The sequence below is a fragment of the Lathyrus oleraceus genome, chromosome 1 (assembly GCF_024323335.1).
Source record: "Lathyrus oleraceus cultivar Zhongwan6 chromosome 1, CAAS_Psat_ZW6_1.0, whole genome shotgun sequence".
Lineage (NCBI taxonomy): Eukaryota > Viridiplantae > Streptophyta > Magnoliopsida > Fabales > Fabaceae > Lathyrus > Lathyrus oleraceus.
In genome coordinates this window covers 39,312,411-39,331,644 of record NC_066579.1, presented here as the reverse complement: position 1 = coordinate 39,331,644, position 19,234 = coordinate 39,312,411, and the positions used below count along the sequence as shown (strand labels likewise).

At 34.1% G+C, this 19,234-nt stretch overlaps 1 protein-coding gene across 1 annotated transcript; it reads left to right on the top strand.

Annotated features, from left to right (window-relative positions):
• Window positions 1-7,037: 7,037 nt before the first annotated feature.
• Window positions 7,038-18,082, top strand: LOC127091077 (leucine aminopeptidase 1). Its single transcript, XM_051029644.1, has 10 exons — window positions 7,038-7,308; window positions 7,390-7,798; window positions 11,467-11,661; window positions 12,253-12,478; window positions 14,211-14,337; window positions 14,945-15,040; window positions 16,926-17,003; window positions 17,196-17,256; window positions 17,389-17,576; window positions 17,749-18,082. Exons 1-10 carry the CDS (start codon window positions 7,102-7,104, stop codon window positions 17,875-17,877), a joined length of 1,716 nt encoding a protein of 571 aa, XP_050885601.1. The 5' UTR covers window positions 7,038-7,101; the 3' UTR covers window positions 17,878-18,082.
• The last annotated feature ends 1,152 nt before the right edge of the window (window positions 18,083-19,234 follow it).

The window sequence follows — 19,234 nt, the reverse complement described above, 5'->3', positions numbered from 1 at the left end:
TTGATCCATATATAGTCCAGATACATTGATTATTTAATATATCTTAAAATTAAGTTATCTCTTATAAATAGGACCAGAGGTAGTATAAGCTAAGTGACGAAAATAATAACATATATGTAATTCATCTGTTAGAGTTAATAATTATTATATTAATGAAATTAAAAAAAAATAGAGTTAGATTAAAAAATATTATGAAAGGTGGTATGTAAAAGTAAAAAAGAATTAGTGTTTGATTAAAAAATAGAAAAAAAATCAAAAGCATGAATCAAATATGTTGTAAAATATTTTACTGATATATTAAAAAGTGATTCTTACATGTTACATCTACATGCTTTAAATAAGAGAGAATAGGAAACCTAATGGGCTTTGACTAATGGGCCTCATTACTAATAGAAATAATTACTATTTACAATCTAATATTTACAACACTCCCCCTCAAGCTAGTGAATGGATATCTATCATTCCCAGCTTGCAAGTAAGTTGCCTGAATCTTTCTGTTGGTAAGCCTTTTGTTAACACATCTGCCAGCTGATGCCCAGAAGGAATGTAAGATGTAGTTATCAGTCCACTATCCAACTTCTCTTTGATAAAATGTCAGTCAATCTCAATGTGTTTAGTCCTGTCATGCTGAACAGGATTATGAGCAATACTAATAGTCGATTTATTGTCACAAAACAATTCCATAGGACCTTCACATTGTATCTTCAAGTCTTCTAGAATTTGTTTCATCCATAATAGCTCACAAATTCCTAGTGCCATAGCTCTAAATTCTGCCTCGGCGCTTGATCGAGCAACTACACTTTGCTTCTTACTCTTCCAAGTTACAAGGTTACCACACAGAAAAGTACAATAGCCTGACGTAGATCTTCTGTCACTCACTGATCCGGTATAATCCGCATCAGTGTAAGTTTCCATAGTTAGATTTCCACCTCTTTTAAACAAAAGTCCTCTCCCTGGAGTTGCTTTAAGATATTGTAGAACGCGGTCTACAGCCTGCAAATGTCTCACCCTCGGATCATGCATGAATTGGCTCACCACACTGACTGTATATGCCAAATCTGGTCTAGTGTGTGCCAAGTAAATCAATTTTCCCACTAATCTCTGATATTGACCCTTGTCAACTTTGTCACTTTCCTCCTCAAAGCTTATCCTGTGATTTTGTTCAATGGGAACACTTGCAGGTTTGCATCCAAGTTTGCCAATTTCCTGCAAAAGATCAAGCACATACTTCCTTTGAGAAATAAAGATGCCTTGCTTTGAGTAGGTTACCTCAATTCCCACGAAATACTTGAGTTGCCCAAGGTCTTTCATCTCAAACTCTGCTGATAATTTCTCTTTGAGGAAATGTCTCTCAATCAAATCATCTCCTGTAACAATAATATCATCAACATAAACAAGAAGTACAGTCAGTTTTCCTTCCTGTGAATGTTTAAAAAATAAAGTGTGGTCTCCTTGACTTTGCTTATAGCCCAAACACATCATTGCCTTTGTGAATCTTCCAAACCATGCCCGAGGGGACTGCTTTAGTCCATATAAGGCTTTCTTCAATTTACACACCTTGTTAGCTCCATTTGTTATGCCAACACCTGGTGGAATCTCCATATACACTTCTTCCTCTAAGTCTCCATGCAAGAACACATTTTTAACATCAAACTGTTGCAATTCCCATCCACATAAAGCAGCAAGAGATAGTAAAATTCAAACAATATTCATCTTTGCCACTGGGGCAAATGTCTCCTCATAATCAATACCATACGTCTGAGTATAACCTTTTGCCACTAGTCTTGCTTTGTACCGATCAAGTGTACCATCAGATTTGTACTTTACAGTATAAATCCATCTGCATCCAACTGGACTTTTGTCTCTTTTCCTTTCAATAATCTCCCAAGTACCATTTTTTTCAAGTGCTCTCATTTCCTCATCTATAGCTTGGACCCAAATTCTATTTTGCAATGTTTCTTCAACAGATGATGGGATTTTCACAGAATCAACAGTTGCAATAAAACTTTGATATTGTGTGGAAAGATGTTTAGTGGAGACATATTGAGAGATAGGGTGTCGATATAGGGAGGGACAAGATCTTTTATCCTTCCTCAAAGCAATGGGCAAATCAACTGGATTAGTGTCACAAGTATCAGAAATGGCACAATCATCACTAGAAAAATCATTTTCAGTACTTACCTCCGGTTCAGGCGATTGGATTTGTTTCTAGAGAAGGTCAAGTTTACTTCTTCTCTGATACACTAGAGTTGGTGTTGGAGGTGCTGATTCCTGTAAAACAGAAGGCCTTGAAGGACCAGGAACACTTACTGGCTCAGATTCAGGTGTTGAACTAGGACTCAAACTCAAACTAGGTGACAACTCGGGTTCAAGAGAGGGAACACTGATAGGTGTTCTAGGGAGGCTAGGACCAAGGATCAGAAACTCGGACTCAAACTCTGACTCTGACTCTAAGTCACTTATGTTCTCCCCCTAAGACTGAGAACGAGTGAAATATGACACATTTTCATGAAAGGTGACATCTTTAGAGACAAAGAATTTTCAACTCGGAGGATGATAACATTTGTACCCTCTTTTGTTGGGTGCATAACCCAGAAAGATACATCTGACAGCACGAGGATCCAATTTGTTGCGATATTGTTTGTGAACATGAACAAAAGCAACACAACCAAAAATGCGAGACTCAAGAGTGTGTAAGATAGGAACAGATGGAAAACGTGTATAATATTAAATAATGATATAAAGAAATAAAAAAACTTAAATAATACTATAGAAAATTAAAATATAAAATGAATGGGTTTTGACTTTAGGTTTGCAGAACAATGAAATTTTGGCCCGACCCATACTTTTTTTAAATATATAATAGTAGGATTAATGTTATTTAGTCATATTTAGTGTATTTAGAACGTGTGAGGAAGAGGGAATTAAGAGTCTCAAGTTACCATCATCCTCACGGTGCGGTAACAACTAATTTTCTAGAAAACATAAAGAAAAATGTGTTTCAAAACCTGAGTTGTTTTATTATATTGGTAATATGTTTGTCATTTTGTTGCAGCGGATATGATTCTTGTGATCTACAAGTTGAAGAGAGAAAGCTAACTTTGGCAAGAATGATGAATGAAATAGTATCGCGTAAACTTGAAGTCATTACGATTGATTATGACAGTGATTATGATGATGAATATTACTGGGGAAAATAAATCAAGTGCAGAGTTAAGGTTCAGATAAATATTTTGGTAAGAGTATTATGATAACAATATATTAAGTTATGTATTAAAATTTTGAAGTATGTTTAAAATATTTAATATTTTACAGCACTTTCCCATACATATATAAAAAAGATATGCGTTTTTGGTTCATATATAGTTTGAGCTCATAGATGCTGATAATTGTGAGAGTTACGAATGTGAGGTGCATAAGGCATGACGAAACAAACATGAGATTTTTATAGGTAATAGATGTTATGACTATGTGAAAGCAAAGAATCTCCAAAAGGCGATTTCTTAGGCTTTACTATTAAGATTTATCGAGATAGGATGTGTGTGCAGTTATTAAACCGTTGAATGAATGAGAAGAATGTGAAGATGCGGGATAGTAAGAGCCCTAATAGTAGAAGTTTGTCAATTTCGTTGAAGTTGATAGGATGTTGTTTAGTTTAATTATTAAGTAATTCAAAAATCAATTATATATTTAATATATTCTTTTGAAATGTTATTAGTTATGTGAGATAATCGTGTGATTTTTTGAATTATATATAATATGAAATATGTTATTCTTATTCTTATTATTTTTTGTTTTACAAAAGTATAATTATATTGAGTCTTTGAAATTGTGACATAAATACTTATTAAAAAACCCTTATTATTATTAAATATGAAAGAGAAGAGTTACATAGAGAAGATCGAAAAATCATGTAGGACTTGTTGGTACGCGAGAGTTTAATGTGAGAGAGAGACTAAAGAGAGAAAGAGAAAATAAATTACTTATTTATCTTGTTTGGAGCGGGCAAGGAGAGAGTAAAACACGGAGGTCCCACCTACTTTTTACTTCTCCTCAAACGAGAAGAAACAAGAAAATACATTATATTCTCGTTAATACCATTTTTTCCCCTATATTTGTTTTATTATATAGATATTTTCAAATAATTAAAAATTGAGTGATTAAATATAATAGTGTATTATGAAACTTAACAACTAATGAATTAAATTAAAATAAATAATTAAATAATCTATTTACTTTAAATAATAATTAATTAATTATTTAAATTAACATTAATAAATAAAAAATGAAATTTAATTTTTAATACATGCTTTTTAAACCAATGATATTTTGGTATTTTCATACTTAATCAACACTTCTCTCTCTCTCTATCTCTTTTATCTTTCTTTTACAACAAATAATACTTCAAATCTATTCAATTTCTTACATATTTCTCTTTTCTCTTACTCTCTCACACATATTTCTCATTTCACAACTTCTCTTTAGAACCAAACATACTCGTATAGAATAAGTATCTGATTTCATTAGGTAACATATATCTCTTGTTAAAGGTGTTCATGGTGTGGGTCGACCACGAACCCGTTGACCCAAACCAACCAAACCCATAAATTACCCGAACTCATTTATTTACGGGTATACCAAACTCAATCCACAACAACCCGTATAGTTTTGGTTCAAGTATCGGATTTTAGTTTTGCAACTCGCGGACTCGTTGACCCGATCCATTGATGTGACTTTAATAATTTCTTATTATTTTTATTATTATTTTAAATAAAAATATAAAATTAATATCTCACTAGTAACCATAATTTTTTCAAAAAAATTTATTATCCACCAATAATACTACTAGACCAATGAGTTTACATAATTATAAGATTAAATGTTGTTTCTTAGTTTCTTTTGTATTATTTCCAATTTATATATTTTATGAAAATAACGTGTCTTGTTGAATTTTATACTATTATAAAGTGTTATGTCATGTTGATGAATTTTATTAGACATTATATGATGTGTTTAATTGAATTTGAGTGTTATAAATGAGTATGATTATATTGAGTTGTTTTACATTTTTTTAAAACCGACAAAAAGAATCATAAAGAATATATATTTTTATTTGAAACACAACCCGCGAACCCAACCCAATCCATTGATGAACGGATCAGTTCAGGTCGGTTTTGACAATGCAATTGCGGGTTGGACGACGAACCAAACCCATTGAAGTTTGAACGAATTAGACAACGAGTTAGGCCAAACCCGATCCAACCTAACTCACGTACACCTCTATCTCCTATTATGGATGCCATTACTTTTCGTTATTTAATTGGTTTATCAGTATTTAACAATCTTTATGTATCTTATGGATATTATTACTGCTTATTTGTATGGATCACTTGATATTGATACATGCATGAAAACTCCAGAAGGATTTAAAATGCCAGAGACATCAAAATCTAGAGAAATATATGCAATTAAGTTGCAAAGATAATTGTATGAGTTAAAACAATTCGGACGCATGTGGTATAATAAACTAAATGAATATTTGCTTAAAGAAGGCCATGTAAATAATCCTATTTGCCCTTGTATTTTTATAAGAAAAACAATATCCAGTTTGGTAATAATTGTTGTCAATGTTGATGATTTAAATATCATTGGAACTAATAGAGAAATTAAGGAAGCAAGAGATTACTTAAAGAAAGATTTTGAAATGGAATATTTGAGAAAACCAGGTTTTGCATAGGTTTACAAATTGAGAATGTTTAACATGAACAAAACAAACCCATTGAGTACTCTAATGATGGGTAGAACATTTAATGTTGAAAATAAATCCATTTAGACCTAAGGAAGGTAATGAAGAAGATCTTGGCTCTGTAGTACCATGCCTCAGTGCCATTAGTGTACTCACGTGCCTTGCTAACTATACAAGACTTGATATAGCTTTTGTAGTGAATTTACTAGCAAAATTCAGTTAATGTCCTTTAAAAAGACATTGGAAAGGAATACAACATATATTTCGATATCTCCGAGGTACATTTGACATTGGTTTGTTTTATTTTAACAATACAAAACAAGTTTTGTTTGGTTATGCATGCAGGATATTTGTCAGATCCACATAATGTTAAATCACATATTGAATATATATTTAGACATGGTAACACTGCAATATCAAGGAGATCACAAAAACAAACACTTGGAGTAACTTCTTCAAATCATGTTGAAGCAATTGTCCTTAATGAAGCAAGAAAAGAGCGTAGATGGTTACGACCGGTAACTCGACATATCCAAGGAGCATCTGATTTACCAATTGATAATAATCCAACAATTTTGTATGAAGGCAATGCTGCATGTGTTATCCATATGAAAGAAGGTTACATCAAAAGTGACCGAATCAAGGATATCCCTCCAAAAAAATTCTCATTCACACAAGAACTCGAAAGAAACAAAGAGGTTGATATTCAATATATTCGTTCAAGTGATAATATGACAAATCTCTTCAGAAAGGCACTTCCTACATCAGTTTTTCAAGAAACATGTATAAAATATTGTAATGCATCACCTTTGAGATCTTTAAAGAAGAACTAAATATATTATGTTGAAGGGGAACATCATGTTGTATTCTTTGTTCCTTATTAAGATTTTTTTATCCTAATAAATTTTTTTTAATAAGATTTTTAACGAGACAACATACATTTCATAAATTTCTTCTCGACAAGACTTCAATGGAACATCTTAATCGATATTTCAAAATGGAAGGATTATAATAAACAAAAACATTATTATTATTAATTAAAAATATCTATCTTAATATGATCAATTATTACATATGCATAATTTATCAAAATTAAAGTAATAATACTAATTATTACATTAGTGTAATTCCTTGAAAACACATAGATACATTCTACTTTCTTCAATCTTTTTATTAGTGATATTACATAACTAATTTAATACTAACTTATATCATCTTTCACAAATATTTTCACAATATTAATAAGAAAATATTCAAAATGTTTTTTCTCAACAATGTCATTTTTTTTCTTTTTCAAGATGGATAAGTTTTCTAGAAGAAAAAGAAAAGAAAGATAGCGTGTATCGTAACAAAAAATGGCGTACTTGGCAGCAGCCTCATCTACTACTTCACTTGTCTTTTCTTCCTCCTTCTGCTCCTCTCGTCTCTTCATCAGAACACTCGCTCTAAGGTCCGCTTCGTCACCACCGCGTCTTTTTTCCACCACTGCAGTACCTCTCCGCAGCCTCATGGCTCACGCCACTCTCGGCTTCACTCACCCCGCCATCAAGGAAACCCCCAAGGTCCCTCTCTCCCACAACCTAATGTTTACGCTTAGTTTTTGTATGACTATTAATGCCTAAGTTGTGTTTGTGAAAATGAAGCTCTCGTTTACGGCGAAGGACACTGACGTTGCGGAATGGAAAGGGGACCTATTAGCCGTTGCCGTGACGGAGAAGGACGTAGCTAGGGACGGCGAGTCCAGATTCCAGAATCCAATTTTGAGCGCGCTGGACTCCAAATTGGGCGGTTTATTAGCTGATGCCTCATTCGAAGAGGACTTCACCGGAAAAGTTGGACAGTCAACGGTTCTCCGAATTGCAGCTGGAATTGGATCCAAGAGAGTCGCCTTGCTCGGCCTCGGAGCTTCTGCTTCTGGCCCGGCCGCCTTTAAAAGCCTTGGTGAGGCTGTTGCTGCAGCTGCTAAGTCCGCTCAGGCGGCCCATGTTGCGGTCGTTTTAGCTTCTTCTCAAGGACTCCCTTCCCTTAACACCGCTTCTGCAATCGTCACCGGTATTTTTTCAATTTTTTTTTACTTATCTATTCATAATAAATATAGAAGTTAGTTGGGTTAGTTATAGTTTGTGATAAGTTAATTAGTTTAATTTTATACTCCAAACTCATATCAAGTATTTTCTTCTTATGAGTTTGTGGGAGCTAATGAAATATAGAAGTTAGTTGGTTAACGTTAGAATTAACTTAGTAAACCTGAAGATATTTTAGATGGGTACTATTTCTAGAATATAAAATTTCTTAGGATAGGGTAGGCTATGTTTGGATATCATAAAATGAACAAAGCGGAATAGAGTGGAGCGGAGTGAGACTGAGTGAAATGGAGCGGAGCGGAACGAATGTCCCATTCCATTGTTTGGAACTTTTATAATGGGATAAGACAAGTTGTTCATTCCGTCCAAATTGGAGGGGAAGAAATATGGTGGTAAGTGATGGAATGGAATTAAATCCACACCACTCCATTCCGCTCCGTTCCACCGATCCAAACAAAGCCTTACTGCTTCTTTCATTAACAATAAATATTTACACTATCACCACTATAAATACAAATAGTGTGACCCGATTATAGACACACAGACTTTATAGAATTTTATACGGTGTCAGTAGTGGTTCATCCTTAGTGGTTTATCCTAGGACTACTCCGCATTTTACTTCTTGAATGTATCATTTGTTCAACCACTGCTTTATATGCTTTTCAGCTATGCTTGTAACCAATTGACCCCTTATCCCGTGCGACACAGCTCCTTGAAATCATCTGGCGAGCATGCCAGTCATTTTCATTCCGCTGTATTACTCCCCACGCCCTGCTGCAGCCACCACTTTCGAACACCGACCACCACATTCGAACACCGACCACCACAACAGTCCTTTTGCTTTAGTTCATTATGATATTTGGGGTCTTAGCCATGTTGTTACATGTTTGGGTTATCAATATTTTATTATTTTTATTGATCACTTTTCTAGATGCACTTGGATATTTTCGATGAAAAACTGCTTAGGTGTTTTCTCGATCTTTCAAACTTTTTGTTCAGAAAGAAACACACAATTTGGTACCCATTAAAATATTGCAAAGGGAGAACACTTGTGAATATTTGTATGCGTCTTTTCAATATTTTTGGACTTCACAAAGTATTCTTCATCAAACCTCATGTGCTCATACTCCTCAATAAAACGGTGTTACTGAGAAAAAGAATATTCCAATTGTACTGCACCAGTCTCTCTTTGTCCCTGCACCTGACTCTATCCCCACACCTATCATCGGAGGCCATGTCCACCACCCGCTTATCAAGACTCACCCAGTGCTCTGTCGAACTCTTAGCATTCACATACTACACTGGAACTACCCATTGCTCTGCGTAAAGGTGACATGTCATCTCGGAATCATAATCCTATTTATGTTTGTCATTTGAATTATCATCGATTATCTACATCTTACTCTGCTTTTGTGGTTTCCTTGGATTCTATATCTTTTTCCAAAACTACAAGTGAGCTATGTCTGACCTTGGATGTCGACATGCTATGATCGATGAGATGGCAGCTTTGCACTCCAATGGTATTTGAGATTTGGTTCCTTTACCTGATGGAAAAACTACAATGGGTTGTTGATGAGTTAATACAGTTAAAATTGTGTCTGATGGAAAGATTATCCGCCTAAAAGCTCTCTTTGTAGCGAAAGGATACACACAAATCTTTAGCCTTGACTTTGGAGATACCTTCTCTCTTGCCGCCAAGATTGCATCTGTCTGCCTTTTTCGTGCCTTAGCAGTTATTTATCAATGGCCGCTCCATCATTTGGGCATAAAAATGTCTTCCTACATGGTGAATTACAAGAGGAGGTGTACATGGCGCAACCACCAGGATTCTCTGTTAGTGGCGGTGCTTCTCACCTCGTCTGTTGGCTTCTTTGATCTCTTTATGGATTGAAACAATCTCCCCATGCTTGGTTTGACAGGTTTAACATTGTGATCCAAGAGCATGGCATGACTAGATGTGTGAAGCTGATTACTTTGTCTTCTTATTACATTCTTCACCAACCACTTACCTCTATCTGCTAGTCTATGTCGATGACATCATCATCATTGATAATTATAAGGCTGACCTCGAACAGTTGAAACAACATTTGTATCTACACTTCCAAACTAAAGATTTAAAACCACTAAAATATTTTTTGGGAATTGAAGTTTCTCAATCCAAGACTGGTGTTGACATTTCTCAACGAAAATATGCTTTTGATATACTTGAAGAAACCAACTTGCTTGGTCGCCGATCTAGTGACACTCCCATGGATCCTGAGATCAAGCTATTACCAGGTCAGGGGAGCCACCAAAGGACTTTGGTAGATATCAATGTCTAGTTGACAAACTTTATTAACTCACAGTGACCGGACCAAACATTACTTTTGTTGTCAGCGCGGTTAGACAATTTCTAAATACATCATGTATGACCATTGGAACATTTTGATTCACATTCTTAAGTATATAAAAAGTACACCGAGTAAATGATTACTTTATGAAAACAAAGGTAATACCCCGGTCATAGGATATTCAGATGCTAATTAGGCAGGTTCACTAGCAGACAAAAGGTCCACTTTAGGGTATTGTATCTTCATTAGAGTAAATTCGATCTCATGGTGGAGCAAGAAACAAAACTTAGTTGCAAGGTCTAGTGTAGAAGCAAAATATCGTGCTATGGCATCAACAACATGTTGAACTCACATGGCTAAAACAATTACTCCAACAACTTAAATTAGGAGACGTCAAAGCAATGAAACTAATTTGTGACAACCAAGTTGCACTACATATCACCTCAAACCCGATTTTTCATGAAAAAACTAAGCTCATAGAGATTGATTGTTACTTTCTAAGAGATAGGATTCTTTCGGGAGAAATCATAACTGATTTTGTTGGTTCAAATGATTAATTAACAAACTTGGTGCATATGACATATATGCTCTAGATTGAGGAGTGTTAGAATTAAGTAAACCTTTAGATATTCTAGATTGTTAGTATTCCTAGAATACACGACTTCCTAAGTTAGTGTTTCTTCATTAACATTCAATGCATTTATTGTAACACTATTATAAATACAAATAGCGTTATCTGAGTACACACACACACACACGTAATTTTCAGAATTCTATAGTTAGATTAGTTGGTTAGTTAGAGTTTGTTATAAATTGATTAGTTTGTTAATGGCTATATTTTCTGATCATAATAATGAAAACCAGACTTTAATACCATGTTATGTAACATGGTATCCATGAAAGAAGAAAGAAGACTTAAACTCTTGTGCATTGATCATATTACAAATGAAAGAATTAGGTACAATTGACTACTCCAAACCTATTTATAGGCACTAACTAACCAGTAATAAATAACTAATCATGTATCTCTAATAGTTCACATAAGTAGGAGACGTTTCTTCTGTAGTCGCTCTTGGGCGGTTAATAGGAGACGGTTCTTCTTGAATTTACTCACCAATTTATTTGGCGGTTTACAGAAGTACTTTTACATGATAGGTGCTTTATTGAGCTGTTTATCCAAACAACCCCTAAGACTTGAATCTCGTCGATGATGAATAGCTAATTATCTATGATTGCCAAATTACTTGTATATATGTATATGATGTATGTTTGTGTGTAAGGTTCAGATGTTTATGAATTGTGGTAGGGACTGTTCTGGGAACATTTGAGGATACCAGGTACAAGTCGGAGTCGAAGAAAACGTCCCTTAAATCAGTTGACATTATTGGTCTCGGAACAGGGCCTGAAGTGGAGAAGAAACTTAAGTATGCAGGAGACGTTTCTTCTGGAATCCTTCTTGGAAGGGAGCTTGTAAATTCTCCAGCTAATGTTCTCACACCAGGTTCATATCAAACTTCTGATATTGTTTTTAACTTTTAGTTCTAATGTTAAGGTCAATTGTAATCTTGCAAGGTTCATAATGAACTGTCAAACACTTGCTTGTTTGCAAAGTTATCAAAATTCAGAGTTTTTAGGTCAATTGTAATCTTACAAAAGTTTGTTACTTATTTCACTGTTTTGTTTTCTTGCTAGACTCCGCACTTGTATTATTGTGTTATAATTATAAATTATTCTTAGAAAAATGATTTCAAGTACTCAATAAATTTGGTGAAAACTATGCCCTTTGAAGCCAAAACCAAGTGCAAATTCAGGCCTACAAATTTGCTTTAGAATTGAGAGTTTGCTGGATTTGATAATTCATTTGAACTAGCACGGGTTTGACAAGAACTGCATTTTCATAGGATTTAACTCGTTTTTCTATTCAAAGGGTTGTAACTGCTGGCGTTTAAAAGTTGAATTGAAATTTCGCATGCGTGTATGGGGTTCATAAGGCTTGCGGTTATAGGCTAGGAAGTTGAACAAACTTATTGCTGCATGTGTGAAATACTTCATTTTTAATATTTAATTTGTTCTTGATGAATGTTTGCCTCAGGAGTATTGGCAGAAGAAGCATCTACGATTGCTTCAACATTTAGTGATGTTTTTACCGCCAAAATATTGGATGCTGAACAGTGTAAGGAATTGAAAATGGGGTCCTATCTGGCTGTTGCTGCAGCCTCCGCAAATCCTCCTCATTTTATCCATTTGCATTATAAACCTCCAACCGGACCTGTCAATGTCAAGTTGGCGTTAGTTGGAAAAGGTTTGACTTTTGATAGGTAATTAATCTAACCAAAACCAAGCCTTTTGTTATTTCAGCTTTAACTCAAATTGATTGGTCAATATGAAGTGAAATTTCTTTCATGTGCTATGGATAGTGTAAATTTTGAGCTTATACCTGCGTGTTACTGATTAACTTTGTTGGTCACTGATACAATATACTTGGTACATTTTTGCTTCTCTTTCTTTTTTGTTTGAAACAATGCGAGGTCAGAAATGTTTTTCATTGAGGAGATTGCACACAAATAAACACTTGCCATTTCTTAGGGTAGTGACCGTGATTGACACTAGCCTGGTTTTGCATGTATCATCCATTGAAGAGTATGGTACACCATATATTTCTAGAAACTAGTAGTATAATTCTATTTTATTACCAATTAGAATGCTAATCTACTAGACCATTTACTTTTATGATAATTAATTCGATACCATCATCTAGTTTGATGCAAAGTTGTTCTTCCCAGATGGAGGCACTTAGAAGCCGGGTACAACTATGCTATATTGGCGTATCACAAAAATGTAGTAGAGGAGCGGTTTAGTGTAGTGGCCACTATTGCTATATTGGTGTATCACAAAAATGTAGTCGGGGAGCGGTTTAGTGTAGCGGTTGCTATAAGGGTCAAAATAGTGCTGCACCTCATAATAAATTCAATTAAAAAAAACAACCAAGCCTTATCTCACTAAGTGGGGTCGGCTACATGGATCAACTTTCGCCATAATCTATTTAAAATCATATTTCTATCCAATTCGTTAATCTCGAGATCTTTTTAATAGTTTCTCAAATACCAATAAAAGTAAAAGAAATAAACTAGTGAGATGGATAATAGCAAACCAAGAGTAGGAAGGGAAAAAAGAGAAACAAAAGGAGGCTGGGTCACCAGAAAAAAAGAAGAGGAAGGATGTAATACGTCACCAGATACTGAGAAGATTCGGCTTCTGGAAACAGCGGATTGGGTTGGAGGAGGCACTAGGGTGTCTCTTAAGCCTGATTGGCTGTGAAATGCCCAAAAGAGTACTCTCCCCCTTCTGCAATATTCCATTTTAAGGGTATTTTTGGGTCCCTCCCATGGGTTGTATCGTGTTCTTATGTGGTAGTGGCCACTATGGTGCACAGCCGCACCTTCAATCTGCGATGCCACAACTGTAGAGTTGCGCGTACAGCCCAGGTTTGAGGGCCTTATTTTTGTAGATATTCTATTTATGAATAGTACTTTCTATTTAAGAGTTGTATTTCAATCTGTTTAGCTCATTGTACCATATATCTACTATTTAACTATGTACGTATTCACAATTCAATTCTCTGTACACGGTGGCTTAATTCTATACTGCACTTCTTTTAAATAATCACTTAATTGATTTTTCTCTAATCCTAGCAGTCCTTTGATGTTCAAATTTCACATTGAGTAAATGCTCTTTACCTGCTGGGAGGCTCAGGCTTCTTACCATCTGAATTGCACTTTACATTTTATGTTATGTATTTTCAAATTGTAATAGTTACGTTAGGTCATATGATGAGTTTTTCAATTTCAATATATGGACAACTTTATGGGTAGGCTGCTCTAAGCAATATCACGATACATCAAAAAGAAATGTGCTGAGAATTGTAGTTTAGAGAAGGAAGTTTTATTGTAATATAGAACAGGGTGGGTAAATGAAATTTCTCTCTCTTGTGGTTTTTTGACATGCTACGCGTAAGTTTTCTTTAATATTTTTTTATTGTTATTGTATTAGTGGCGGCTACAACATAAAGACCGGACCTGGCTGTATGATTGAGCTCATGAAATTTGATATGGGTGGATCTGCTGCAGTTCTTGGAGCAGCAAAAGCTCTTGGACAAATCAAACCTCTTGGAGTGGAGGTATATTATTTAAATCACCCTTTATATTTTTTCCTTTTCAAATAATTTTTAGTTTTTGGTCCGTGACTCTCAATCTCCTAAAATTACATTAGACCTCGACTAATCTTCCCATTCACAAACCCCCGACTTCCCCCCTGATTACAGGACTCCCTGTCATTTGAACGGATATGCATTGGCTAAATTTATTGATTTGTGCAATTTTCAATTAAAATTATCCTTCTAATTTTAAAAGAAATATTAAGAGCCTATGTAAGGAGATATATTTTTTGACTCATTTTTAAATATCTTTTAGTTTCCCTGTTAAATATAAATTGGGTGGCTACTTTCCTTTGGAATACAGTTTTTTGATTTCTTGTAGCAGTTTCTCTTGAATGCTTTTAAAGATTTAAGTAGTGATATGAAGACTGAAATTTTGTTGTAGTGATCAATTTATGCTGATGGTTTTGGTGTATTTGGTTATAGTAGAATGCCTATGTTTTTTTGGTGCATCTTCTTTCCCCCAATTATTTATGGATAGGGCTGTTCTTATTTATTCTTCTCTCTGTTCTTTTTACAAAAAGTAGAAATTTCAATTTATATCCAAGATCATAATGTTTTGCATGTGCAGGTTCATTTTATAGTCGCAGCCTGTGAGAATATGATAAGTGGAACAGGTATGAGGCCTGGAGACGTTCTCACAGCTTCAAATGGAAAAACTATAGAGGTGAGGGGGTATGTTTATGTTTATGGCATTGGCACAAGTTTTTGCCTATTTTGCAGATTTTGATTTTGTTTTAATCATTACAAGTGATCCTTTTAAATTTTATAAGATAATTTATGATAAGGTTTGTTGATAAGAAGGTGGGGAGTTAAAATTAAAACGAATAAGGACATTATGATATGGTTATGGTTTTATATGATGATACAAAGGCTTAAGCACTGATCTTCATCACACTAATACTACTAGTAATCCTGAAAAGTCTGATTGCGATCGGGCGAGTATGTGACCCAATATCACATGATATATGTTCTTTCCATAACAAAAATCTCTTTTAAATTATGGATTTTTCAGTCACTACATTAAGTTTCTTTTCTTAGTATACGTTCAATCACTCTTTCCTTTATCTTTATGGCATGACTAATAAGTTTAATCCCCCTTTAACTTGTACAATTATACCCTTGTTCTTATAGATTGGAATTAAAGTGTTGTTTTATCATTCATTCGACATTTACTTTGATCTCATAATTTCATTAAAAAGTTTGGCGAGTCACTCAATCTCTCTATACCAATAAGAAATATTTTATTTGTTTGCTATCTTCATTCATTTGAATCTATTTTTACACCACTATTCTCGGAATTCTTTCTTGTTCAAAGAGAGGATCCTAACACAAATCAATCAATAAAAAAATTGTTGCCCTGACTCTGGTGATATGGTCAATGCTCATACCAATTTAAAGAGGGCCTCAAAGATATTTAGATTTTACAGCGGAATCATCACTCATAGTAGAACCAATTGAGCTTTCTCGCCCTAGATGATGTGCAACTTGGTTTTACCATTATCACTCTCATGGTGAAAGAGGGCATTGTCGTTAGTGTCAATATCTTCTTTGTTGGAATGCTTATTTAGATGCTTCAGTTTTTTTTTTTGAATCGATGTTAGAAAATTGTTCTTAGCTACACTTAACCCGTTCTCAAATTTTAGTCTTGCTGCGTGATTAATCCCATACAACAAACTGAGTTTTTTTGTTTTGGTCTTGATCACATCTTTATCCTTTTTTTTTGCGCGCCTTTAGTGTATATTAAAATGAGTGACTTCATGTATATTTATGCTTGGCTAATAATACAAGTGATGAGTAATGACTAAAATTATAATATATCAATAGAGTGATCCTTCACTTCTAGGGATCCCTGCTCCTACATATCCATCTATTGTGTAAAGTAAGTTGGAGGTGTTGAATTTAAACTTTATTTTCTTAGATTATTTATACTTAACAGATGGTTTAAATTAGAGGCAGTTAGCTATATGATTTATATTCATACGTTCTTTGTCTTTAAATTAGAGGCTTGGTTCTTCCCCCTTGATAGCTAGCTTTTATGGGAGGGTTCCTCGAGTGCTTAGATAGTTATCATCGTCTCGTAGAAGTAATGTACTGTGCATGGCTTGTTATGACCTAGGCATATCCCACATATCTTTTCATACTGGTCATCCAAATTTTGTTGTCAATGTCCAGGATATATTAATTTGAAAAGACTGAGGGATATTTCAAATTTTTTTATTTGATTCAATATATTTCAGTTAATCCGTTTTTTTAAAGCTTACTTAAAGGTTTTCAAGCTTTCAGAATCATTCCAAGTGTATAGTTGCATATCTATGTTAAATCATATGTTTCACACTAATAATACATGAATACATTTTGATACCACTGTTAGTCGACAAACACAAGTTTTGTCTGCATAAAACTATATAATGGTAGAAGTATAATACTTGTTATACAAAACAGTCAACGAACTCAATTTTTGGCAGCTAGGAATCATATAACGGAAGAAATATAGTTCTTGGCCTTGCATGCTTTTTCAGAATATGAAGTTAACAAATCCTCTTGTATAGGTTAACAACACAGATGCTGAAGGTCGGCTTACTCTAGCAGATGCTCTGGTGTATGCTTGTAACCAAGGTGTTGATAAGGTGTGCACCCACCCTTCTACTTCTACATCTTTCTTATATTTCCAAAAGTCTTAATTGACTTGCTTAACAAAAATGTACTATTTTCCTTGGTAAAAAACCCGTGGACTTCCACTACGCTTGCGCCGCATTATGTATATTTTTGGAACATGCTCACAACTTATAGGTTTAACAGATTGATTTGCTGTTTGTCAGGTAATTGACTTGGCAACATTAACCGGGGCATGTATAATTGCTCTAGGACCCTCAATTGCAGGTAATATTCCACTACTGGTGCTCAATTATGGCTAGTTTTCCACTATTGGTACTTTGTCTTTAAATTGCTGATCCCATAGAATGAATTGTTTCATTTATGAGCTGATTACTAATGCTAACTATGTTTTTAAAGGTGCATTTACACCCAGCGATGACCTGGCTAAGGAAGTTTTTGATGCTTCTGAAGTGAGTGGGGAGAAACTATGGAGGATGCCAATAGAAGAAAGTTACTGGGAAACAATGAAATCTGGAGTTGCTGATATGGTGAACACTGGTGGTCGACAAGGTGGTGCTATTACTGCTGCTCTTTTCTTAAAGCAGGTATATGGTTAATCATTATATTGTCACTTTCTCGCAAGCAGGTAGTAATCATAATATCTATATGCTATACTCCATTGACTTTCAATGAAAGCTTATGTTCCCCTGTTATACGTTATATGAGTCTTACCGGAATGCTACGTTGCGATTTTCTAAAACAATTGTGGTTTTGCAGTTTGTTGACGAAAATGTTCAATGGATGCATATTGATTTAGCTGGTCCTGTTTGGAATGAAAAGCAGCGTTGTGCAACAGGATTTGGTGTATCAACTTTAGTGGAATGGGTATTGAAGAATGCATCTTAAATGCATATTCAAATCTTGTTTAATCGTGCCGTGTGGTTCCACGAGCTCAATTTTATCATCAATTCTCTCTCTTAATGCTGCGTTTGTGCTGTTAACTTTTCAAATTTCATCTTACATTTGAGATGAAATTTGTCTGGATTGGTAAATAGATTGTTAAATCTGAAGGCACTGAAAATATATTAATAAACTTGTGTTTGAATCTGAATATTATTGATAATATTATTGATAGTAATGAATAGACAAACACTAATCTCTTTAAACAGAGTATTCCGGCCTTACTAAATATCCAAACATAAATTATTGATAATATTAAAATAACAATAATAAATAATTCTAAAATAACAATAATAAAATTACTATTTAAAACACTTCCCTTCAAGTTAATGAATGTATAAGTCTATCTATCATTTTCAATTTGAAAACAATTCTTTAAGTTATTGTTGTTAAACCCTTTTGTTAGAAGATCGACAATGTTGCTTTGAGAGGACATATGTGGAGTGCAATTAATTTAAGACTACTCTCTAATTTTTCTTTAATAAATATTCAGTTTTAATATGTTTGGTCCTATCATGTTATATTGGAATACAGACTATGCTAATAGCAAATTTATTATCACATTAAAGTTTCATTGGTTCATTACACTTTATCCTCAAATCTTCTAAGATTAATTTTAGCCATATTAATTCACATACCCTTTGTCGTGAACTCTCCTTAAGCACTAAATTTTAATACTACGCTTTATCTTTTACTCTTCCAATTCACAAGATTTTCATCTAAGAAAGTACAATAATATGTAGTTAATCTCCTATTTATAATTGGTTATGCATAATTAACATTGGTATGTTTCATCCACTTCCATTTTTTTTCAAATAAATATTTTCTACCATGTGTTCCTTTCAAATATTATACAATTCGGAGAGTAGCTTGTAAATGAATCTCCTTTGGTCAATGCATGAATTGACTGACTAAGCTAACAACAAAAGCAACATTAGGTCTAGTATCTGAGAGGTAAATAAGTTTTTTTGACTAATCTCTGATACATTTTCTTATCAACCGTAATATCTTCTTTTGCGCTTCTCAACTTTACACTTGGATCAATTGGTGTATTTACAGGCTTGCATGCTGTTTTGCTAGTCTCTTGCAAAAGATCAGTAATTATTTTTGTTGAGATATGAAAATTTCTTTTTTAAAATGGGCAGCTTCAATTCCCAAAAAGTATTTCAGTTTTCTCAAAGTCTAAATCTCAAATTCCTCGGCTAAGTGTATGCTGAACAATTGTTCTTCCTCATCATTACTTGTGACTATAATATCATCCACGTATATCCATAACACATTTATTCTCCTTATTTCAGAATGT